Genomic DNA, 26,010 nt, shown 5'->3' with positions numbered 1-26,010 from the left:
TTTGACCAAAAATATTGTTTTTGCAAATGAAACAACTTTGGGAGGGTTGAAAAGCGATTCCTCTATTCACAGCTTTTTGAATTTTTCAAATCAACAAAATATATGTCAAGTTATGCAAAGAAATGTTTCGTAATTTTAGGGGGTATTTCTTTTGAACCCTGTATTTTAGGTACAGGTAGCCTCTATCCTGTGGTGCCAAAAAACCGTGCTAATCGTACCAAAAAAAGTACCAACATCCCCCATCTGATGTCACCGTCATAATGCGAGTGAACACATGCAAATTGGGAAATCATCATAAAATAACAAGAATTATATTTGGCTAAAACATTGTATGTTTGATCTGCCTGGAGCTTACTTGGACGACCCGAGAAACACGACACTTTTTACAAACAAATAATATATAATGAAAGTTTTATTTTTCAAACAATCCTTTCAACATGTTTAAAAGTTGCATTCACTTTGAGGCACACAACATTCAACAAAATAGTTCTTTAATACTCAAAATAAAGTATCATTACTCTGGGGCCACTCGTATAATATTGTGTGTTACCATCCTCGTGCAGGCCCTCACCTACTTCCAGGCTGTAGTCGGGTTTATTTGGGAGGGGGGGTGCTGAGAGTTAAAAGGCGGACCTTTTGTGATTTTTTTATTTTCAAAAAGGGATAATTTCAACTTTTTTACTGAAAAAAAGTGGACTTGTGAATTTTTCTTCAATGTTTATAACAAACAAACTTTTACTTTTTGGATTGGCATTTTTTAGGGAAAGCCCCTGTCTGCTTTGTGGGAAAACTAAAAAAAAAGAGTTTAATATGGCTAAAAAGAGTTTAATATAAACTACCCTAAACGGTGATAAATGCCATAGCATTCCGCTTTTGGCAAAGACACCTGAAATTGGGACCGTATAATTATGTGAATTGAATTCCAACTCTTTCCCGCCAATTTCGGCTCGAGGATCGTAACACACTGGAGTTGAATGGAACCCCAGGATTATTACATAACAAAGACAAACAAAGAAACATGCAATGGGAGATAAAACGAATAAACATGTAAAGGAGAGGCTATCATTTTCTTCAGAAAGGGGGGGGGGTCCCAAATATACATTACAGGGGGTCATAGAATTTTAAGACCAAAAATAGGGGGATTATGATTTTTTAACACCCAAAAAAGGGTAAACATATTTATCGATTAAAATGTGCGCACAATCTTTCGTTAAATGCAAAATTTTTGCAAGCTCCGCACACCTTTACACTTACAGATTGAATTTTAAATGTACTCCGCGCACTTTCTTCACTCTTAAGTTTTGGTGTGCTCCTCACCTTTGTTCCGGCAAGGAATAATTTGTCTTGTGTCTGTGTAGGCGGAAGGGGAGTCATAAAAATTTCTGACCCAAGATAAGGGGGGAGGGTCATAAACAATTGACTCCGGTCACTGACATATTTGGGACCCCCCTTCCAAAGAAAATGATAGCCCCCCTTAGTAAACAAAAATATGCTCAATTTAAAACCTTATAAAGTGACTGACATGAAACATTTAAAAATTAAAGGCAAAATTTCACACTGTCACAAAGTTTTCACTCGAAGTGCCTTTTATGCTTTAGATTGCTTAGGATTTTTAAAATGTTTGAATAAACAGTAATTATATCATGCTTTTTTTTTCATTGCTATCCGTCATATCGTGCTCACCTGATGTTGAGCCCGATGTGTTGTTAAAACAATGAAAAATATCTGTCCATAAAATTAATAACCATATAAATTATCCCATTGCATGTTTATTTAAATATCAAACTTTTCCTTTATTATACCATACTTTACGCAAATAAATGTATAAACTGTGATATATTATTATAATTGCATTTCAAATTTACAAGATTTGAGAGTATAAATTTTAACTCTGGTTTAATTTCATAAGCATTGAATTTAAAACAAATTACTGTAAGGCCAAAAACCAAAACAAAAAGTTGTGTTGTCCTTCATGACTGGTCCAATTTTAAAAATTGGGAAAAAGGTTTTTACTGTAGAAATGAATACCGACCAAGATGCTAAAGTTAAATGCTGGTTACTAGTATTTGCAGATTTCATAACAGAGTGAACCTAAGGGAAAATCAGACTACCCGACCCCATCAATTTATCCCTGGGAGGGCAACACAAGAATTTATATCTATGGCCACTTCACATACAAGCACCCTTTCATAATGTGTATAATTGGCTGAATTTCAAAACCTTGCAATGCATCCAATATATTAAACTAGAGCAGGTGGACACATTACATACTAAATATAAGCAAACCCCAGGGGTCGAAATAAGCAGGAGCCTGGGGCAATTTCACCCCTGCTCAACATGCCCTTGATATTTAAAATTTGTATGCCTTTTTTGTAGTTTTAGCCCATTTTTGTCAAATTGTGCCCCTTGAAAGTTGTGTTGCCCCCCTCTGAAAACGTACTGGCTAAACCAATGAGTGGTACCTGTTGTTAATGTTTACAGATAAGACTAAGACTCTCACTACTGAGATGGTAACCTTATGGCTTTCATGCACTAAAGTGACATATTCTGGCTTTTTCAGACAAGAAGGTATGGGGGAAAAGTGTTACAATTGAATGTTCTATAGTTTGATCAGCTCGTAATTGGCGAGCCTTATAACATCGTGGACTAATATCAGTATATTTTGTTTCAAGAATTGTCTTGTGAGATCTCGCTAGAAGCATCACAAATTATTAATTCAAGTCCTATACTTTGTCTACTTTCTTTAACATGCACAATATAGACCAGGCAGGTCAACTATGTCACTCTTAACATGGGTCTACTTTTTGGCGTAGTGGTAAAGCCTAACAATTCCTGCAGATTACAAGCTGATCAAACTGTAGTAATGTTGTTTGAATTGTTACCTTCATTAAAATAAAAACAATAAAAAATAAGACCCAAAATTTCAAATGTTCATCCTGAAGTTCTGCATCATCCTAGCAAAAACAAAAACAACTGCAAAATGTTTCCAACAAAAAAATATGGTGAGGAGAAGGTCGATGGAGCTTCTGAAGAATCTGATAACATCTATATAAGTCGATGGAGCTGGTCTGAAGAATCCACAGAATCGAAACCAGAGAACCAGGACCCACTGCCATCTTGATACATTGTTCCCGCGCACTGTCGGCATGGACCTGAAAACCCCCCAATTTTCCCCCCACAGCTGACGGCGCTATTGCACATGGTATAGGGAGTCTGGGTTCTCTGGTTTTAATACTGTGGAAGAATCAGATCTTGCTATAATAGTTAATAGTAAAGGTTCAATCCAATAATCCCCATCATAGACTATAGATGAAGTGACAATGTATTTGCTTCATTTACTACTGGAAGAGTCTTTGACATAATTGACTAATCTTTCTGAACCCTGTGAAGCTTTGTCTGGTAGCGTGGCAAGTCCTCCAAATGCCTTATGAACACCTGCAATTAGAAAAATAATAGTAGATTTTGTTGAATACTTGTGAAAGTATTAACAGTTTACAGTATTTGTTCCATTAATCCTTCGGGGTGCTTAACAAAGTTATTTTGGGTGGGCACTTTTATTTTTTAAATTGTTTACATAATATGTATACATAAACTAGAGCGGTTACCGCACCATAGCTGAACCATGGGGCTTTGGCAGTATATTGTGGTACATGTATATATCACCCCTTTATGACCCCTTAATGACCTTAAATGAATTTTAAAATATGTTAAACATGTTTAGAATGTCATAAAGATCATTGCATTTAAATTTCAGCTCAATTGAAGCATTTTTGGAAACTTGACCTTTGACCCCTTTATGACCCCTTAATGACCTTAAATGAATATTAAATTATTTTAAACATGTTTAGAATGTCATAAGGATCATTGCATTTAAATTTCAGCTCAATTGGAGCATTTTGAAAACTTGACCTTTGACCCCTTTATGACCCCTTAATGACCTTAAAGGAATATTAAATTATTTTAAACATGTTTAGAATGTCATACGGATCATTGCATTTAAATTTCAGCTCAATTGAACCATTTTGAAAACTTGACCTTTGACCCCTTTATTGACCCCTTAATGACCTTAAATGAATTTTAAAATATTTTAAACATGTTTAGAATGTCTTAAAGATTATTGCATTTAAATATCAGCTTAATTGGAGCATTTTTGAAATCTTGACCTTTGACCCTTTATGACCCCTTAATGACCTTAAATTGATATTAAAATATTTTAAACATGTTTAGAATGTCATAAGGATCATTGCATAAAAATTTCAGCTTAATTCTCGCTATTCACAATAAGGGCGCCGCCAGCGGTTTGCGATGTAATCGTGATGTATCATGGGAAAAGGTCGACATCCCAAGTCCGCGCAATACGAATATTACCATGCTATTACATAGGAACATTTTTTTTAGTTTGTCAAAATAAAGGTGTTACACGCGAATCGATACTCAATAATACTTAATGTGATTTGAAATGTGCACAATTAATTTTTTCTCTATCGATTTGCGTGTAATACCATTATATTGACAAACTAAAAAATATTGTCACATGTTCCTATGTTATAGCATGGTAATATCTATATATTATGGACTTGATGTCGACCTTTTCCCATGATACATCACGATTACATCGCAAACCTGCTGGCGGCTCTTTATTGTGAATAGCGAGAATTGGAGCATTTTTGGTTAAAATGACCTTCTTTGACCCCTGTGACCCCTTGGATGACCTCTGACGTTAGGAAATATTTTTATCATATTCTTTACTTCTTTCTCTTTCATTTGACACCACTTGGGGGTTCATACCTTCGTGGCAGTTAAAGATATGTCCATTTTAGACCAAATGGTTGGTATGTAAGTAAGTAAGCAAGTAAGTAAGCAAGTAAGTAAGCAAGGAAGTAACATAGGCTGATACCATTTCATGGTTCAGCAAAAATGGCTCAAAAATATGGATTTTATGTGTAGATGGTTGCATTTGCAATGCATGTGTGGTTTGATCCTACACATTATGATGGAATATCAAATTGTGCATGCTATGTGCACACATTCTCCCAATAAAGTCCTTGTTTTTGAAACTTTACATGTACAATCTCTCTCTCAAAAAAAAGCACTATATAAGTATATATTCCACCAATAATACCAGGTCAAAATGAAGCAACCAGAATTTTTTTCCCAAAAAATTTTAATTTTGCCCACCTGACCGAGAAAGCTGGCTACGCCCCTGCTTTACAAATCAATCAATATTTGGATGAGAAACTGATAACATCAGGTAAAAGCTTCCAGACATTTATTTTAATGGAACTGTATTCTGTTTACTAATATGATGTGCCTTTCTGTGTCTTGTGAGTTTCATCCGGGGGGCACTCACTAGAAACTGCTAATCTCTCACTGAATGACCCCATTTTTTCATTATTTTTCTTCAAATTTGTCAAATTTTGATAGATTTTTTATAATCAACTTTTATATCTTGACCCAAAATTGTTCTCAGTCTCACTGAATGACCCCCTTTTTTGGTCAGATCTTCCCCAGTATAACAGAAAGACCCCCTTTTTGGGACCTTCTCACTGAAAGACCCCCCTTTTTCAGTGTCTAGGTTCTCACCAAAAGACCCCTAGTTTCGAACTGCTGTCCAGAGTCCGCACATCCCCTGTCACTTCCCAAGTCGAATGCCCCCCGGGTTACATCATGCACAGAATCTTACCTGTATTCCATGTCTGTTTTGCCGATGTGGTCACATTGTCTCTGGATGGCAACTGAAAACATTCAAGTAAACATACAAATTTGTTAGACAACTCCCTCAAATGGGGCTATTCCATTTAAAATCCACACTACCCCTGTGGAAGACTTTGGAAATGTCTGCCACAGGGGGAGTATGAATTTCAAATGGAATGAACATATTAGCAGCTCCATTTGAAACTCGCTCTCTCTCTGGGGAAGATTCAGGTTGAATCTTTCTCAGATGGGTGTATGAAATTGAAATGGAGCTGCCTAATGTGCTCATTCTATTTGTAATTCCTACTCCCCCTGTGGCAGATATTTCCAAAATCTTCCAGAGGATGATTTAAGGAAGCCCCATCATGCACTGTAAAAGTGTTATCACTAGAGTTTCAACTGCCACTTTACTTTTCAAATCCCATTGACCTCTGTGCAAAAGATGTTGTTTTAGAATTGCCCGTGTGTCATTATTACTTGGTCGATTTCAGATCTAAAGTGATGTATGCATGAAGGATAATTCACACCTTCTGTAGATAACATAAAATGTGAAATCGACCAACCTTTTGAAGGTGTTTTTATTGTAAATATATCTGTCCAAATTCAAATTTAACCATGCACGTGTGTATGCAGTGGGCGGGCAGTGGTGTCATGTTCATTCACACAGCTGTGCTAACCGCAAGACTTGCTGGGAAGTGCTTAAATCATCCTCTGCACAGGGGTGGTGCGGATTATAAATGGAATAGCCAAATATCATTCTCTTTACAGGTTGGGTTGTGGGTGTGTTTTTTGCTGTGGGATGTGTTGTTTTAAATTTGTTCTGCTTTTAGTGTAAATGGTTGGCTTAGCAACCTCCATATAATAATCATTTTTTTAATGATTCTATTTTTATCAAACTTCTAAATTGTATGCTCTTGGTGATTACTACTATTAGTGTATTTTCGGTGTATAATTCTTTGCGGTTAGACCCGAGATGAAAATAATGCTATCAATGATGATTTTGAAATAGATTGTTTTATTTTACACATTTGACACATTGGACACATTTGTACTAACTGACCTGAGTGACAATTCTCTCTTGATTAGGGATGGTATGTGTGAGTCTACTGACCTGAGTGACAATTCTCTCTTGATTGGGGATGGTATGTGTGAGTCTACTGACCTGAGTGATGATTCTCTCTTGATTAGGGATGGTATGTGTGAGTCTACTGACCTGAGTGACAATTCTCTCTTGATTGGGGATGGTATGTGTGAGTCTACTGACCTGAGTGACAATTCTCTCTTGATTGGAGATGGTATGTGTGAGTCTACTGACCTGAGTGACAATTCTCTCTTGATTGGGGATGGTATGTGTGAGTCTACTGACCTGAATGACAATTCTCTCTTGATTGGGGATGGTATGTGTGAGTCTACTGACCTGAGTGACAATTCTCTCTTGATTGGGGATGGTATGTGTGAGTCTATTGAAATTCACAGCTCCTTCTCCTGGTCCCCTCCATATGCCTTGGTCTAGTGTGATATAGATAGCGCCACCAGCTATACCAAGTTTGGTCAAATTTCTGAAAATATTAAGTCAAACAGAATCACTTATTATCTTATGATCCTCAATGTGACCATCACCCCAAAGGGGTAGTAATGACAGCAGAGCAAATTCTGAGATATGGTTCATAGAACATCTTAAACAAAAATAATAGAAAACAGAAGAATTTCCTGACCCCTTTATTTTTACTCCCTTGCAATCAAGCAATGTGTAACCATGGTAGAATTCCATCTACAAGTTTTGATGAAAGGCAGACATCCTATGTTTTGTGAATTCCGATCCCTCATTGAGTGCAATGGTAAGTGTCCCTTTCGTTTCGGGGGTAGAACAGCCAAATCTCGGTGTAGGAAAATGTCAGGAACACGTTCAAATATTCAAAATTTCCTGCTCGCATTTATAAATATATGACAGGACAAAAGGATTTAAATTTGGGGGAATCGGATCCCCATACCCCAAATCTTGCATATGTGTATGTTTATTTATTTATTTATTTCATGATTCATTCAGTGAAATATGAGTATGTAAATAAACAGAAACAAACACCTGGGAGGTGCAGTGATACAGTCAAACTTTTACCTGTTATTAGAATGATAATACAGCTTCAATTTTCATATTCGTTCCAGGTTCGTTATTAGAATACATTCAGGCATGAAAATGTCAGCGTTTTTATTTTCCAGCATTTTTTTTAACGCTGAAAAACACGGAAGAAAAAAATCACGCAAAAATACGTAAAATAAATCTCCGATAAACAAATTGCAGGATGTCACAGGATCTCTACCTGTTGCAGAACGATCGAAAAACATATTTGCCAACCCGCTAAGGAGACACGTGTTGGGCGCTTTCGTCAGCAAGGGAACATGTGGCCCCGATATCGATGAACTTTGTTGTGTGCAGCCTGCAGCGCATTTGCTGCGCTTGTGCGGCAAAAGATTTCGCTTGCGGGCGAGGAAGCTGGAGGAAACGACACGTGTGATCATAATGATTGAGTCTATTTTTCTCGGATTGAGTGTAACCTGCGATTGTATGAAAGCTTAAGCTTTACAGTCAATTGTGATACAAAATAAAAAGGGCTACTTTTAAATTGATTCCACTTCCGGGAATCGAGAGCATTTTTTGTTCCCGACCCGAGACTCGATCCCAAATGCTACTGGCCACTGCAAAATTAGGGCAAGGCCATTGTGGCCGCGTAAAGTTCTTGTTTTTCAGGGCATTAAGGCCAAATGAAAGGGCACCGCGGCAATGGCCGCGGTGGCCGCCGCGAAATTCGAGCACTGGTCATATGACATGTGGTTGCGGAGATATGCTAATTTGAATGGCTCAATTTTTCAGCCAATTTCCTGTACAAACTTTTTGTGCATGCACATATAAATGCTTATAGGCCTATACTGTGCATTGTGAGTACACAATTTTAAGAAACAAGCACCATCTTGCTTGTAATATGTCCGCTCTAATGCATAACATATTAGAGTAATCAGGAGGCTATGAGTCGCATAATATATAATAATAAACAGGCTATAAAGTCAACGTGGTTTTATCTAAATCGGCCATGTTGTAGAAGCCCGGATGGGCGGTACTTTATTAGCTTAGTAACATCGCGGTGTATATGGCTGGGCGGTATTACATAAATCCATATACTATAACATCTCGTTACACCTTTCCTTTCATAATGAAAAGAAGAGAATCCTCCTGTGTTCTCAGTATCAAAACCATAATATTATAATACTGGAAGAGTGTAATACACAAAAGGTATTATGGCACTTGATATTATGAACCAGTGTGAATTCTAGACCTGTGTCATTTTTTTTTTTTTTGACCAATTGTTTTTTAGCAACAATAAACTGTTCAACAGTTAACAATAAACAAAGTTTAACAAACTAACAAGTGTGCTTTTAATTGTCTATAATGTCCTTGTCTCTCCTTTTTAGTTGCACACATACTCCTCTAGATGCTTAGGTGCTCTATGCGTTCTGCTACTACGCCTCAGTGGTTCTGATGGTTGTTTCATTTTCACTGTAGGTTTAGCTTGCGTTTCAGCTGGGTTACCTTGCTTGCGTTGTCTAGCGAATCATGCGCGTTGCTGAATGGGACGGCCGGTTCGGGGGCTTTACAGACTGATTCGTGCGTTTTTTTGAGCTGCTTGCGGTTTCTGCGGTATGCGCGACTGTCTTCTGTGATGACCTTGTATGACCTGATATTCACTTGGGATTGTACTTTGGCTTTCTCCCACTCAGTATTTCCAGTAGTGGGTCTGATTCTCACTGTATCACCTGCTTTAAGAGGTGCTAATTCTTTGCTACCTCTATTGTAGTAGTGTTCTTGCTTGGCTTTCTGCTTAGCTTTCTTGTCTACTACATTCTCCACTATTTTGGGTTGCAAAAGTTCTTTGCGTGTGGGTAGGTTTGTTTTGGCACGGCGACCAAAAGTCTCTGGGCGAGGCGAGCTTTCTAGCCCTTCAGATGGAGTATTCCTCCAAATTAGTAGACTTAAGTAGATATCTCCATTGTCCTTCTTCGCTTTCTTGAGTAGCTGCTTAGCGATCTTCACCGCGTTTTCTGCTTTACCATTACTTTGGGCATATGTCGGTGAGCTGGTAGAATGTGAAAACCGTATTCTGAAGCAAACTCAGCAAACTGTTGGGAATTAAATGGAGGACCATTGTCACTAAAGAATCGCTACCGAATACCATGGCTTGCGAAATGTTTCTTTAAGAGTCTTATGATGGCTGTTGCGTCTTTCTTGCCTGTCAATCTGTCTATCTCAAAGTAGTCGGAGAAGTAATCTACGGTGCAGAGATAGTCTTGTCCGTTGAGGGTGAATATATCACAAGCAATTTCTTCCCATGGATACTCTGGGATTTTATGGTTTCTTTGTTATGGATACAAGGGGCTTGTGGTCAGTCCAGAGTATGATGTGGCGTCCATATGTATATTGGTTATTTCTTTCCAGTCCAAATACCTGTGCTAGCAGCTCTTTTTCTATCTGTGAGTATCTGGTTTCAGCATCAGTGAGCGCGTGACTGGCATAAGAAACTGGGTGTCCATTTTGCAGAAGAACGAAGCCTAGTCCTTTTTCAGAAGCATGACCTTGTGCTTCTGTAGCGACTGTCGGTCGAAGTAACTAAGAACCGGTGCTTCTGTCACAAGTCGTTTGATCTGCTCGAAGGCCGCGTCATGCTCTGAAGTCCAGTTCCAAGGGGTGTCTTTGTGGGTAAGTTCTCTAATGGGAGCGCTAATGTTTGATAAGTCCGGTACAAATTTGGCAAGATATTTCACCATGCCTATGAACCGTTGTACCACGGGCACATCTTGTGGCTTTGGCATCTCATTTATGGCAGTCAGCTTTTTGGGGTCTGGCTTAAGTCCGTTGCTTGTCAGGATATGACCCATGAAGCTGACCTCTTGGCATCTAAGTTCAAGTTTGTCATAGTTCAGAGTTATGTGGCGTTCGCGACAGCGATTTAGGAAACACTCAAGGTTGGCGTCATGATCTCTCTGAGCTTGTTCCAGTGTCTCCCCTTTTCCTGTGATTAGAATGTCATCAGCGATCTTGTACAGACCCTGTAGGCCTTCAAGATTTTGGTCTAAAGTTTGTTGGAATACCTCTGGAGCTGGGCTTACACCAAAGGGTAGGCGGTTCCATTTATATCTACCCCATGGGGTCTGAAATGTGGTTAATACTGACGACTCGTCGTCTAGCTCACATTGTAGAAACCCTTCCTTCAGATCCGCTTTTGTGAAGATTTTGACATCGTTTAGTTCTGGTAATATTTCCTCTATGGTTGGCATAGGGTAGTGAGGGCGCTTTAACGCTGTGTTAAGTGGTTTGGGGTCTATGCACAAGCGAATTTTTCCGTTTGGCTTCTCCACGCAAACTAGTGCGGAGACCCATCCCGTTGGGTCCGTGACTTTCTGTATTACCTGTAGTTCAGTCAGTCGGTCTAGCTCGGCTTTGAGCTTGGGTTTTACGGCAATAGGGACCCTGCGTGGTGGTGTTACTACAGGTGTTACCTCACTATCTGTTTCCAGATGTATTTTACCTGGCATTTTACCAATACTGCAGGTGGTGAACACGTCTGCATAGGCTGTTTTTACATTTTGTTTTGAATCTAGATTTGTACCAGAGATTCCAACTGTTGCAATGTTCTCATAATGGACAGTGATGAGCTTCATTTGCTCCGCGTTTCGTTTACCAATCAATGGTATGAATCTAGATTCTTTGACCACTAAGAATCTAAGCAAATATTTGCGTCCATTCTTTACATTTGTTATGGGTAACCGACATTTTTCCCAATCGGGTACCACCGTCTTATTATACATGGAGAGCTTTGATTTGCATTTCTTGATTTTTACTCCCCTGGGGATGAATTTCTTTGGGATTACATTACACGTAGCCCATAATCCACTTGGGCTTGGATTTCTGTGCCCCTTTGACCTTAAAAGCGGCCATTATTTTGTCTGAGCTATCCTGAGAGACGCAATGTACATCAACTTCATCTCTGCTGAGGGCCTCAACATACTCATATTCAGAGTCACTGTCACTACTCTGATCTGAAGCACTATCTAAAGCATGCGCAGTATGCTTCTTTTTCCTGTGGTATGACCTACGGGGTTTTTGACCTTTATAGTTGTGTCTTTCAGTATTGGTGCACTTTTCTTTGATGTGATTCAACCTACCACAACTAGTACAAGTCTTGCCATAAGCAGGGCACTTTGCTCTTTGCAATTCGTGTTTACGCCCACACCATTTGCAGTTGTCAATTTCGGATGCACGTGGTGCAGCGCGTTGCCTATGCTTGCTCTTATTGTGAAAGGTAGCATGTACCTCTGCTTGTGGCTCTTGTTGATACCCTTTCATGACTTTCATCTGGTCACTTGTGGCCTCTATGCCTGACACATTGTGACGCACTTGTCTAACGAGAGGTCGGCCTCTTGTAAAAGGCGTTTTCTTAGGGCGTAGTCTTTGATACCGCAAACTATACGGTCCCTAATGAGTTCGTTTAGTAACTCCCCATATTCACATGTCGCTGCTAGGGCTCGTAATTTGACAAGATATGCATCGAATGAGTCATCTCCTTGTGTGGAGCTATTAAATTTGTATCTCTCATATATTGGATTAGTCTTTCCCACACAGTAGTCCTGCCACAGTTTTAGTATTTTATCCAAGTCTTTTCTATCCCCCTCATTCTGGTATGGGAGGTTATTATGTATATCAAGGGCTTCTAGCCCTATGGCTGTGATAAAGGTAGCAACCCTGTACTCTTGCTGTTTATCTTTTAACCCAGTCAAGATTTCATAGCTTGTCCAAAGTTGGTGAAATTTTTTCCAGTTATTTTTCAAATCACCCTGTATGTTGAGATTTTTTGGCAATGGTACCGAAATACGAGCAGCTTGAGCTTGCTCTTGATTTTCTGGTGGTGGCATGTTCCACAAATTTGGTTACCTTGCTAATATTAAATACAACACACTAAAATTTAAGGCCTTGAAAATCACCAAATTGCATAAACTTCCAATATTAGGCGCTTTACCTGTTCAAATTTACACGAACTGCTGGCATATGTTTTCAAATATTACAAAAGTGCACAGCTTTTATGGTTTAAATTCATACGTATAATGATACATAACATACACTGATACATATGATATGGTACTCACTAGCTCGAGATACTCTAGCTAAAATACAGGTTTACATTTACTATCTTACATTATCTTGCTGTATTTCAGCTAGAGCTCCAAACGACAAGCTTCCGGGTTTTTTTGGAGAACAATACTGTTACATAAGACGAAGAAGAAGCCCGCCTACTTTGACTATGAATAAGTTTATTACATAAGCTTACATAATCGCATGGTCTTTTGCGCCCTAAATGACTTTAATTCATCATTTGCAGATGTAAATATAAGCTTGTCCTGTTCCTATGCACTTACGGTAACTCCTGACATCACCAAATCAGCAATCGCTGCACTCTTACCCCTGCAATTTGTATTTTCTTTTTCACCTCCATGTGCGAATTCTCCATCTTGGACAACGTCAATATTTTGAAAATGGCGTTTAAAAGCAGGTGGTGAGCGCCATGCACAAATTCTCTACATTCAGTCAATTTCCTCTCAAACTATCGATGGGATTAGTTTGACATTTTAAAACGCTTAAAATATCTTACACAAGTAGGCCTATGTTAATAAATAATATTAATGCAAGCTAAAACCATAATGAACCCCACAAAACTAACTATTCATCAAATACAGTGACACTTTAAATTCGCCGTGTTGGTTAGGCTCCGATCACTCAGTGTGCAAATTGAACGGCGAGTACCAGTGATTTACGGCAGCTGCGAAATGTATGGAAAGTGCCATGTACAGTTGAGCAGTTTTGCCGTGTCTCTCTATCATGTCACTCGCCGCCTGCTAGTCAATTTCAATATTGCGGCGTTTGCGCACTTCACTGGTAAAACTGCAGTATTTGATAATAGGGGTGCTTGGAGCGAATTTGTGTTTTGATGTACAGGTTAAATTTTAAACAAATCATAATTTGGTGTTTTCGCTCAAAATACTACTTTTGTTATTTTTCTCTATTGATTGCAGGATCATAGAGGAATGGAAATGATGCCACAATTTTCATCCGAACCATGAAATAAGATATGCATACCCTCTTATAAAATGCTAAGCCCAGCTGACCTTTGACATTTTTCGCCGTCTTCATCGATAGACATGAAGGAGTATTTCAGGTTACAAACTACACGAAATTCTGCAAGCATCATTGGAAATGATGCCACAATTTTCGTCCGAATCATCTAAACGAAGTAAGCTAAACGCGATCTGTACTTTTGTAACATCCCGATCGCTTTTGATCACCTGTTATCGGAAATTTCTGCACACACGTGAGTTATTGATACCTGCCAATCATTGGTGTTTATGTGTTACGTGCACAATGGTGTTATAACATACATTAGCATGGACACAATTGAAATTACAGTGCAATACAATGCAATGAAATTGCGCACCAGATCTATAGAAATAACCTTGCCCGGTTTTATGCAGAATTAGACCCTGTCTGGTACTCACAATGGTACGCAGTTTTACATTTTATACAACACAGCAATATCAAATCAAATATTTGTGCAACTGTTTTCTATACGCTCTCAATGGACGTAAAACCTTGAATACGAAAACGTTTGCACGACACTTCCTGAAAAAAGAAGTCTTAAAACATGCTTGTTACATTACATCAAGCATGAGAATGGCTACCTACAGTACTACAGTTTCAACTCATGTTACATATTTTTAAAGCATGAATAGTGTTTTACCAATACTGCAGTTGGTGCACGCTTAATTTAATATTTAAGCTCGATAGTTTGCAAACAATTCACTTTATTTAAGCTAAATCAATGTCTTAATGAAGGTACACCATTAAAGCTTTCATGAAAGAAGCCTAAGAAACCTTTCTGACATTAAGCTGCATTTTAATATAACATTATATATGCAAGTGACACTAGCAAACACATCTTTTTTTTTTTTTTTCCACAAATTTTGCCTGATCCAAACTTTTGAACGATCTTTGAACACTTAATACAAGTTACAAAGCTTATAGTTCCTAAAATACAATACCCTTGGACGCATACACTAGCCTATGCAAACAGATCAACGATCTTGATAGTCGCTTCGATCAACTAGCATTTATAATTTATCGTGTAATACAATGAATACATGAAATACAACGAGGGACTGACTGAGCGCCGAGTGGTCGAGTGTGCCAATTCGAGTCGCTGAAAATCGCGAGAGCTCATACACACCCAAATTAGCGATTATAACTCTGATCTTGGCGAATGAGTTCGATCTGATGACACCATGTAATATGTCCGCTCTAATGCATAACATATTAGAGTAATCAGGAGGCTATGAGTCGCATAATATATAATAATAAACAGGCTATAAAGTCAACGTGGTTTTATCTAAATCGGCCATGTTGTAGAAGCCCGGATGGGCGGTACTTTATTAGCTTAGTAACATCGCGGTGTATATGGCTGGGCGGTATTACATAAATCCATATACTATAACATCTCGTTACATTGCTGAACTGTAAATGTAATCCTAGATTGATTGAATTTGTATTGATGTGAACATAAGGGCCTATCATTTTCTTTGGAGGGGGAGGGGGTCCCAAATATACAGAGGGGGTCATAATTTTTTGGAAAGAAAAATAGGAGGGGGGGGTCATAAAATTTTTGATGACCAAGATGACCACAGATAGTGTGTTTATCTTATTCAAAAAGACTGAATACAATTTTAGCCTCTTCAGGGGGTACATGTAAGGTGTATCAGTGCAGTGGGTGGTGGGGAGGGGTCATGTGAATTTTGTTGTCGAAATAGGGGGTCGCAATTTTATTGATGCTGACTTTTGTAAATTTGGGAGCCCTGCAGAAAATGATAGCCCCCTAATATACAAATGAACATGTATGAGTAACATTTTGTTTTATTTCTGTTTTCTGATGCAGATTCCAGCTTTGACAGAGGATGGCAAAACAAGGGACTGTCTTTTGGAATCGGAGCTGTTTAGAACATTTACAATAAAATGTAATGAGAGAATGGTCAACTAAGGAAAGCTAAAAATCACTCTCCTATATCTGATTTAAGGAGAGCAGTAGAGAGTGATTGCTCTCGCTCTCCTCAAAAGGCAGTCCCTGGGAAACCACAGTGAGGGCCAACAGCAAATTATGCAAAAATAAAGAAAAACTTATTCAAAAAGATGAAATTTGTGTTGAAGTGTCTTATTATTATTTTTTTGTCATTGAAAAACTCACGGTTTTGATACTACCTTTTCACTGATACAAGGGGGGGGTATTTTTTTTTGGGGGAACCCTTTAAAATGTTTAATTATTATAAGCACTAGCTGATGCATTCACCCCCCTCCCCCCAGGAAACTGTTTTTGAGCAGGCACCCTTTGGAGCACTGGCTGGCGATGCTCCCTATTCAAGATCATTGCGGAAACTCGAGGGCCAGTTCACTTGATCATCAGAATGGGGTCACTCCTGCTCAAGTATGAACCCCAGTACGTCCCCACCCCAACCAATTTGAACATTTAAAAAATCAAATAGGAAAATTGCCAAAAACGGCATGTGTCAGCCCCCCCCGCCATCATACCCGATGTGCCTACAGTTATTCATGCATCTATCATAGCAAAAATCTGCTAGCACTATGCATGATGGGATAGGAATAGGAAAGGTCCAAATTTGCTTCTTCCCCCGGCTCATAGTCGGCACAGAATGAGAATCTATCCCAGCATCCACAGCATGAGCCCATTCAATTACGCAAACCATGCTGGTTTAAGCATGTTCACTCACTGGCAAAAGTTGCCGAATTCGTACTACACAAAGTCCCCAGTTCACTCACTTTTTGCGCAAGGCATCCATCCAAACTCATCAAACCAAACATTTTTATGTACAAAAACTACTTTTATTCACGCGTGCTCCATTTAACTTACCGCTCAACTCCGTTATTTACATATTTGGAGAGTAATTTCCGAAAAAAATTAGATCGAAATCGTCACTTTCAAACCCACTACAAAGTCGCCAAAATTTGCCACGACCACGCATGCGAATCATCTGACCTCTTCCGGTTATGATCAAGTTCAACCTTTGACTTGACCTTGTAAGCTTTGGAACTGTTTTTAACTCGATCTAATTCCCCAAATTTTTTTTTTTCAAAAACATCGCCAGTAAAATTTACTACCGTAATGAATTTTCAAAATGGCGCTGGTGCGCGATTTCCATATGCTGAGAGAGGCTGAATATTGCGCATGCTCAGGTAAGGAATGCTCACATACCTAGCTAGGCCTGAGATTATACTACCTTGCCGTGAGACCGTGAGAAAGTGACCCAATGCGTGAGACTGACGACCAATGCGTGAGAGTTGACAGCCCTGCCGGGAGCCCTGCCACGCACTGCCACTGGCACTGACACTGTAAGTGTAAACGCGCACGTTGTCACTTTCTGACTTTGTACTTCAGAGTGGACAAACTGTACTGCGTTGCCGTTGTGACATGTACGTGGAAGCAATCCAACCATGCTAAGTCACTAGTGATTGGTTAGTTAGTATTTTCATTATGTATGCCTAATTGCCTATGCATGCCATGATGCATGCATATGATTATGGATGATCCGATGTCCGATGAAGTTAGACTTAGTTTAAGCTTACTTAAAATTTCTGGACTAAAAGGCGCCTCTGAACCCCTGAATACGACTAGCCCAGTGTACTTACGTCAATAATGATAATGCCATAATTTTTATTCTACCAAGATTATTAATGATCACTTAAAAGTTAAATTTAAAAGTTTTTGACAGCTATTTTATGAGTCTTGCAGCTGAGCTTGAAACTTATTTGAATACGGCAAACAGTGACTTCTGCTCCATAAAAAAACACGTGTTGAATTTGTATATTTTTATTAAAAATCTGTAAATTATTGTGCACTTATTGCAAATGAATAAATTTTCTGGCAGATTAGCTACACAATCTTTCATAATGTATAATGAAATAGTTGATCCAAATATACACAAATTACGTCTCTTATCAAATAAAAAGAATATAACACCCATCAAGTTAGTGTTTTTATATTTCATAGATTTCATCCTAATTTATACTCAAATAACTATTGTGAATTTTAATATTTCATGTTGCTAACAATTATTTTGTAGTTATCTACTACTAAAAGTGATAATAATTTGCTAAAAAATACGTTTTATTTAATATATTTCAGTTATATGTGATATTATCATATAGAATCACTAAAGGAAAAAAATACGATCGTCGAAGTACAGAGATTTATTTACATTTTTTTATGCATTAATATTTGGTTATTTGCACAATTTAAGGGTATTAATATTGTCTTGCCTTCATTATACTGTTGTTAATCATCTTTCCTGGAAGCTTAGTCAACCTGAGAGGTAAGGAACGTGGATTATCGGATTGGTTTTTTATGTTTTGTTTTGCAAGGTTGACGAATTCAACAGCCGTGTAAAAAGCCCGTGTTATTACTCACTGTACATGATGTAGGTATGCCAGGTGAATTTAAATTTTCCATCAAACTGCATCATTTTATATATCAAATTAAAGCCCTTGAGTAAAGAAAGCCAAAACTGAAAACCTTTTGTCATAGCACTTTCCGTGGCAAAGTTGCATCTTTACAAAGTCAAAGTCAGATCGACTTTCATCAAAAAGATTCTGCTACTGTACTGTCTGAGACTATTATACCAGGTATAATAGTCTCAGGTACTGTGCTAGCAAAATTCCCCAAAACAGCATTACGGGGGTCTTTCTAGATCTTAGTCTCATGGCGATGGCAGCTTTTTTTAATGGAACTGCTATCAAATCCCTCTAAAATTCCATGTGCGAGTGGCTCATCACCATAAAAAAATCATATATTTGGGTCAAGTGAAGTATAGAAAACATATTTATGTAGGTTTCCTTCACCGACCTGTTCTCGAAAAAAATTCAAATTTCTATGTAAATATGCATTGTGTTTGGGCCCCGGTCTTGGCGAATTTCACTGACTAGCAAATGTGTTAACTAAGGTTTGCCTGCCCTGGGATACCTACATGATGACACTATACTCTTTGACACGGAATGGTACATTAGAGGGTTCATACCAGTGGCGTAGCCAGGTTTTCGGAACCGGGGTGGGGGGCACAACTTGTAAATGTACCAACAAATTTTTTTTTGCTGACTGAAGACAGAGTGAAGTTCATGAGTTGTAAATTGTCCCAATTTTTTTGGCCAGTCAGTCTCAGTGCATTTGCGGTCCTTGAAAATCTATAAATGGGGGGGGGCAACATTTTTGTTTCTTCAACATGTACACACAAAATTGTATATTGACCCCAATTTTTTAGCTAAGGCCCGTTGTTCACCGACGGCTTGTTTCGAGAAGTCTAGCCAAGAATTTGCTCATTGATACTATATAGCTTCACATTCTAGGCTAGAGACCATTGCATTCAAAATCTTGTCGGATTCGCAGAAGCATGACACCGTGTAAAGCAATGGAAGTTTCGGATGATATTGCATCAAAAATGTTGCTAAAATTACACTTCAGCAAATTTATATTTAGACTGTCCAAAATAGGCAAATCTTGCTCCAAGTATACAGTTGACTCATCGAAATAACTTTCATCCGAATTTCGATATTAACAGAATAAATAACCTCCGGTACAAAAAATTGCACCGCTGTCCGACTGAAAAACGAAAGCAACACATGCACACTCTAGCATTGAATGCTGAACTATTGTTGTGTGCAAATTCGAAGCTGGAGTTCTCGAGTAACCGATGGCCTAAGATGAACCGACGACACTGATGAGCAGGGGAGGCACCCCCCCACTGGCTATGCCACTGGTTCATACCAAGCCCTGGACTAATCCTTCAGTCATTTACACTGCACATGTATTTGTGTTTTTAAATTCCTTGTTTCCCGTTACACAATTTTTCATGGCTGTGTAGGTGACCATTTCATTTTTCATTATTCATTATTTCATACCATTTCATTATTGCATCTGTTACAGGTGTAAACCAATAACTATGCATGTACAGCATGTATACGTACATACATGTGATAAATCACAGTTTGTAGTTTACAGATGTAGTTTACAACCACATGAAGGTGATTGTACATCTATTATCAAAAGTTTCACAATATTTTTATGGGATGAGATCAGAGCAGATCAAAAAGTGCGGGACAGAGAAGTGAGTAGGTATTCATTATTAATTCATTATTAACCATATACCATGCTCCTACTGCAAAGAAAATCAATAGAAAGAGATTTATGATATATTTAAAACCACAATTATTTATTGGTACGTTAAAGTTTGTTAGAAATCAACATTTTATTCAAAATAATGAAATATTTGGCCAGCAATTGGTTTTGAGCGGAGTAGGGTAACAGGAAACAAGGAATCGACTTTCATTAGCCTTATGGTATTTCAATATTATTTTTCCAACTACATGCATGGAATCCTGTTTTCTGTTTTCTACCTCCCGATTCCGTGAAATTTATCTGTATCATGGAAAACTTAATGGCTTTAATTTTTCCATTTTTTGTTTAACTTCAGTACAGGATTATGGATTTTTTTGTTTAACTTCAGTACAAGATTATAAATTTTTTGTTTAACTTCAATACAGGATTATGGACCTTACTGACGCCAGTTCCAACCAGGGTCTAATGAACACAGGGGCATCTGCTGAAGGAGGTCTTTTCAACCTAGCTGGTTTTGATGATGTGGGTAAAGAGCCATCTCATTTGCCAGTTGATACCAGGTACATGTCAATTTATATCTGCCTCAATTTGTTAAAAGTTCTTAAAGAAGTATTTTGTGATTCTAGCATCCTCTTTTTATGGCAGGTTTGAGTAGATAAAAATAGTATTGACTCCAATTTCAAAATTCACAAATCGGTCCGATCCGATCCCTATTCAGATACAATTATGATATTTTCAACTAAGCGCTAGTCCATCCGCAGGTTTACCAAGCTACACAGACAAATTCATTTCTTAATTACACAGCTAACGGACAAATTCATCTCTTAATCTCCCTCCTTACACTCAGCTACACGGACGAATTCATCTCTTAATTAATCTCCCTCCTTCACAGAAGAATTCATCTTTTATCTCCAAACATGTAAAATATATTATTTTCTGCCGGAATAGGTGTTCAAAAAGCCTCCTTGCATAAGCTTATCTACGCTGGGACCACTGGAAAGTCTATCGAAATGTTTTTTGGTAGATCAGTATGAAGATCGGCAACATATGGGATTTTCTGTAATTCAGATTCAAGACCGATTCAGTCCCAGATGGCCGTTCCTTAATCTACCAATTCAGGATCGACCAACACTAAAAAAAAGTTTATTCCAAGAATTTTGATATATTGAATAAATAAATTTTGATAAAAGCATGGCATTGTTTAACTATCTTGTTCTGAAACAACTAGGTGCAACATAAATTCTGAAGTTCACAAATGTTCCAATGATATATGTATTTATTTTGTTTTACAATTATTACACATGTACACTCACATGTTTAATTTTTTTGCGCAGTTTTACTACTTCCAATGGAGCCAATGTAACCAGTAGTTTAAGTCAACCTCTTGCCAATCCAGAAATTATTCCTGATATATCACAAGGTAAGCTAGCAATGCTGACTCTAATTATGACCTAAAAGAATTCATACACTTGCATCTTGGCTTGCCCAGGGATAGATATGTCTTAGTTTTCTGTAGTCGTGTTCACATTTTGAGTTACACCTGGTGTAAACTAATGCTAACATTGATAAAAATTCCACAAATATTTTCCCTACTCCTAACACGTGTCCACACCTAGCCTACTCCTAGCACTACGCCGACCAGTTCCACCAAGCATTCACTTCTGGTCGGCTATCACTTCCTGTGTTTCTGTGACCATATTTAAGAGATGCATAAGATAGACAGTAAGACTGTAAAATAAACATTTGGTAACTAGTACAAGTTGCTGTAATTGAGGCCACAGTGGTGCAGTCCTAATTGGGGATTGCTGGTTTGACCCCTTATGTTGCCATCGAGTTGCACACATAGGTAAGACACTTTACCTCTTTTGCCTCACCCTAAGCTGCTAGGGAACTAGTACAATCAAAGTGCTAAGAGGAGCTGCACAGGGTCTTAGCTAGAAATTGAGGGTTGCCCGTCATTTGAATAAAATTGCCTGTCCTAATTTGACCTTTAAAACATTTACCAGACATCTATAGCCCATTGGGGGTTCAAAGAGTTCAAATAGGCCTATGTTCTGATATGGCCTTGTTCTACAAATTGGGTTTACTAAAAAGGTCAATTAGCTTCTCAAAACATACAATTTATAATATAGCATCTGTCAAAGGCATTAATTTTGCCCGTCCCAGGAGCAAACTGGCCGTCTAAAATGACGGCCAGACGGGTGGCGAGCTTAGACCCTGGAGCTGCACCATGGTCCTTGCAGAAGCAAAATGATTCTGATGTATCTCAGTGACAGCGGAATAAATTGTTGTAAAGAGCTTTGAACAGGTTGGAAAGGCACTATACAAATGCCATTATTTATTTATTTGATTGATTTTGTATTGGAAGTTTTGTAATACATTGCTTGTGCATGTATCCTATTGTTTTGCTCATCTTAAGATTTATGTAATAAATTTTGCCTTACATCTTTTTTGTACCATCCAGTTGAACTAATGCAGCAAGACACACCACAAGACATCGGTACTTCAGAGCAATCGAGTAAAGAATCAGAGGTATGTGTCAGAAACACAATTCCTTGTACAAGATCTGTGTACACATACTATAAGTGCAATCAATACAGTGCCATTGATTGGCTGCTCAAGCGGCAACCATCACCAACAGTATTAAGCTCCTCCCTGATTGCAAATGCTAACAGCGAACACTCCATAATAAAAATAAAATGAATCATTCTTCCTAATAAATGAAGAAGAGGAAATTTGACTGCACAAATACGAGCATATAACAAATAATATCCAGTGCCTCCTTTTGTTGTGCTGGGAAATTTCAAGCCATTTGGTAAATAATCTCTTATAATAAATACACTCTGCATGGTAGTGATGTTCTTAGCCAGTAAGCTGTTGACAAACTTGTCTACAACATGCCGAAGTCCTCTGGAATACTGGTGGCAGACTGGCAGTAGTGTAATAAATTAGGTTTACATGACTAAGTCTGGGGTGAAGGGTCTTTGCAAATACTGTACTACTGACAGAGTAAACAACTTTTGGCTGTGACTTGGGGATAGTAAATTATTTACTGTGTCCTCATTCATGACTAAGGGAAATATTTTTTATAAAATGTGGCAAAATTTATGCTCCATGTTGTTTTGCACCCATTTAAATGTATACTCTGGTTGCTCTACGAAAAAGGAATAAAAATCGAAACCACTAATCCCTCCAATTAGCTCCTGCTGATTTCCCATTATAGAACTATCAAAAAGTGTGCCAACATCTTACTATAAATAGGGGAATGTTGTGACTATGTGACTATGTGACTATGCATGAAAGTTAAAGGCTCCGTCAGTTTCGATCCAAATGTCGCCAAATTCACACGGGACATCGAGACATATACCGAGACGGTAATGCGAAAATTTGGTTGGAAACGGTCAAGAATTGGCTGCAAAAACAGTGAAAATGTGGGTAAAAACGGGGTTTTTGTTATGAAAATCGGTTACCACTACGCGTCACTGCAGCTGGCCGGCAGCGTCGGCGCCGTGTGCGTATCGCGACTACACCAATGCGCGAGTACACAGCGCGATAGCCACGCCGACTTGCGAGCCAGAGACCAGTGGACATGATAATACGGAAAGAATGAAAAATAACGGACAAGATACATGGACGGCCGGACGGGTCACGGGATTATGATAACGGGTGAATACGTCCACAGACACGCTATGAGAGGACGTAATAAATACGGGAAAAAGATGTGTGTTGTATAAACAACATGAAGCGGTAGGCCTACTATAAAGAAAAATTAAATTAAAATGAGGACAAAAAAAGGTACGAGTAATAGGCCAACGGGTTAAAGTAACTAAATGAAACGGGAACGAAACACAGAAGGAAAGAAACTAATCAGGAAATGTAAGGGGAAAAAAGAAGGTAAAATAATGAGAACAGAATTAAATAAAAAACATGGAAACGGGAAAGCACAAGAAGCAAATAAAAAAAGAAGCTAAAAGGAAAATGTAAGAAAGAACAGATTTAGAACATAATGGGAACGGGGTTAAATAAATAACACGGAAACGGAAAATCACAAGCTAAGCAGAAGAAACTAAAAAAAATGTAAGAGACAGATTTAGATAAATAAAATGTACCTCTTCAATGATTCTACCCGTTCAGTAATTACACAGCCGTGGACGTTAGTCACGGCTGTGTCTTTTTCTTACAGGTTCTTTTTTACACAGCCGTGGACGTTAGTCACGGCTGTGTCTTTTTTCTTACAGGTTCTTTCTTCTTTCTTCTGTCAACCATTACATTTGCTCTAGCACTCACATGCCTACATCGATTTTGACCTAACTTGGTCACAATGATCATTGACCGTGCCCCTACATGTCACATGAAACTCGTGGGATCAAAGGTCACGCAGGGGTCACAGAGGTCAAAAACGTGATTTCAACTAAAAATGCATCTTCTCCCACAACTTCCGTAGGACAGCGACCCCACTTGCACACATGCATTGTTATTACCCAGTGTCTATGTGGTGTACACAGATTTGGGGTCAAAGGTCATTAAGGGGTCACTTCCGATATAAAACGAAAAACCTTCAAAAATTTTATTAGCTAAGTAAAACATAGCACAGTAACGGTATGTTCACATATGATCTGCAGTCACCCAATGTATATGTGGTATTTTTTTTACTTGGGGTCAAAGCTCATTAAGGGGTCACTTCCGGTATAAAAAGAAATACTTTTAAAATGCATCTTCTTCCACAAATTATGTGGGACAGAGACGCCACTTGCACACATGTATTGCTATTACCCAGTGTCTATGGGGTGTACACAGATTTGGGGTCAAAGGTCATTAAGGGGTCACTTCCGGTAAAAAACGAAATATTTAAAACAAATTTTATAAGCTAAGTAAAACATGGGACAGTAACGGTATGTTCACATGTGATCTGCAGTCACCCAATGTATATGTGGTATTTTTTTATTTGGGGTCAAATCTCATTAAGGGGTCACTTCCGGTATAAAACGAAATACCTTTAAAATGCATCTTCTTCCACAGATGCTGTAGGACAGTGACGCCACTTGCACACATGCATTGTTATTACCCAGTGTCTATGGGGTGTACACAGATTTGGGGTCAAAGGTCATTAAGGGGTCACTTCGTATAAAACGAAAAACCTTCAAAAATGTTTATTTGCTAAGAAAAACATAGGACAGTAACGGTATGTTCACACATGAATTGTTGTTACCAAATTCATATGTGGTATTTTTTTATTTGGGGTCAAATGTCATTAAGGGGTCACTTCCGGTCTGAGACGAAAAACCTTCAAAATGCCCCCTTCTGCTACAAATAACATGGCAAAGTGATGCCACGTGCACACATACATTGACATTAGCCAATGTCTATGGGGTTTTCATATATTTTGGGGTCAAATGTCATTAAGGGGTCACAACACGGCTGTGTTCGTGGTCTTAGACCACAGCTAAGTCTAGTTCTTCTTCTTTCTTCTGTCAACCATTACATTTGCTCTAGCACTCACATGCTTACATCGATTTTGACCTAACTTGGTCACAATGATCATTGACCGTGCCCCTACATGTCACATGAAACTTGTGGGGTCAAAGGTCATGCAGGGGTCACAGGGGTCAAAAACGTGATTTCAACTAAAAATGCATCTTCTCCCACAACTTACGTTGGACAGTGACCCCGCTTGCACACATGCATTGTTATTACCCAGTGTCTATGTGGTGTACACAGATTTGGGGTCAAAGGTCATTACGGTGTCATTTCCGGTATAAAACGAAAAACCTTCAAAATTTTTTATTAGCTAAGTAGAACATAGCACAGTAACGGTATGTTCACATATGATCTGCAGTCACCCAATGTATATGTGGTATTTTTTTTATTTGGGGTCAAAGCTCATTAATTAAGGGGTCACTTCCGGTATAAAAAGAAATACCTTTAAAATGCATCTTCTTCCACAGATTATGTATGACAGTGACGCCTCTTGCACACATGCATTGTTATTACCCAATGTCTATGGGGTGTACACAGATTTGGGGTCAAAGGTCATTAAGGGGTCACTTCC

At 38.5% G+C, this 26,010-nt stretch overlaps 2 protein-coding genes across 2 annotated transcripts in view; one reads left to right on the top strand and one right to left on the bottom strand.

Annotated features, from left to right (window-relative positions):
* Nucleotides 1–394: 394 nt before the first annotated feature.
* LOC140141884 (MICOS complex subunit MIC13-like) lies at nt 395–17,621 on the bottom strand. The gene is made up of 4 exons (XM_072163755.1): nt 17,483–17,621; nt 7,112–7,253; nt 5,684–5,735; nt 395–3,435 (listed from the first exon to the last, which is right to left on the bottom strand). The coding sequence occupies exons 1-4, from the start codon at nt 17,500–17,502 to the stop codon at nt 3,332–3,334; spliced, it is 318 nt and encodes a 105-aa protein (XP_072019856.1). The 5' UTR covers nt 17,503–17,621; the 3' UTR covers nt 395–3,331.
* Nucleotides 17,622–18,018: 397 nt separating this feature from the next.
* The window catches only part of LOC140141883 (high mobility group protein 20A-like), a 30,239-nt gene continuing 22,247 nt past the window's right edge, over nt 18,019–26,010 (top strand). The window contains exons 1-4 of the mRNA XM_072163754.1: nt 18,019–18,165; nt 20,387–20,521; nt 21,296–21,381; nt 22,426–22,493. Of these exons, the coding sequence (XP_072019855.1) occupies nt 20,391–20,521; nt 21,296–21,381; nt 22,426–22,493 (285 nt within the window). The 5' untranslated portion in view covers nt 18,019–18,165; nt 20,387–20,390. The remainder of the gene's footprint in view (nt 18,166–20,386; nt 20,522–21,295; nt 21,382–22,425; nt 22,494–26,010) is intronic.

Source organism: Amphiura filiformis, chromosome 20 (genome assembly GCF_039555335.1).
Source record: "Amphiura filiformis chromosome 20, Afil_fr2py, whole genome shotgun sequence".
NCBI classification, from domain to species: Eukaryota; Metazoa; Echinodermata; class Ophiuroidea; order Amphilepidida; family Amphiuridae; genus Amphiura; species Amphiura filiformis.
The sequence above is the reverse complement of the archived record's forward strand: the minus strand, read 5'-3'. Positions and strand labels throughout refer to the sequence as shown.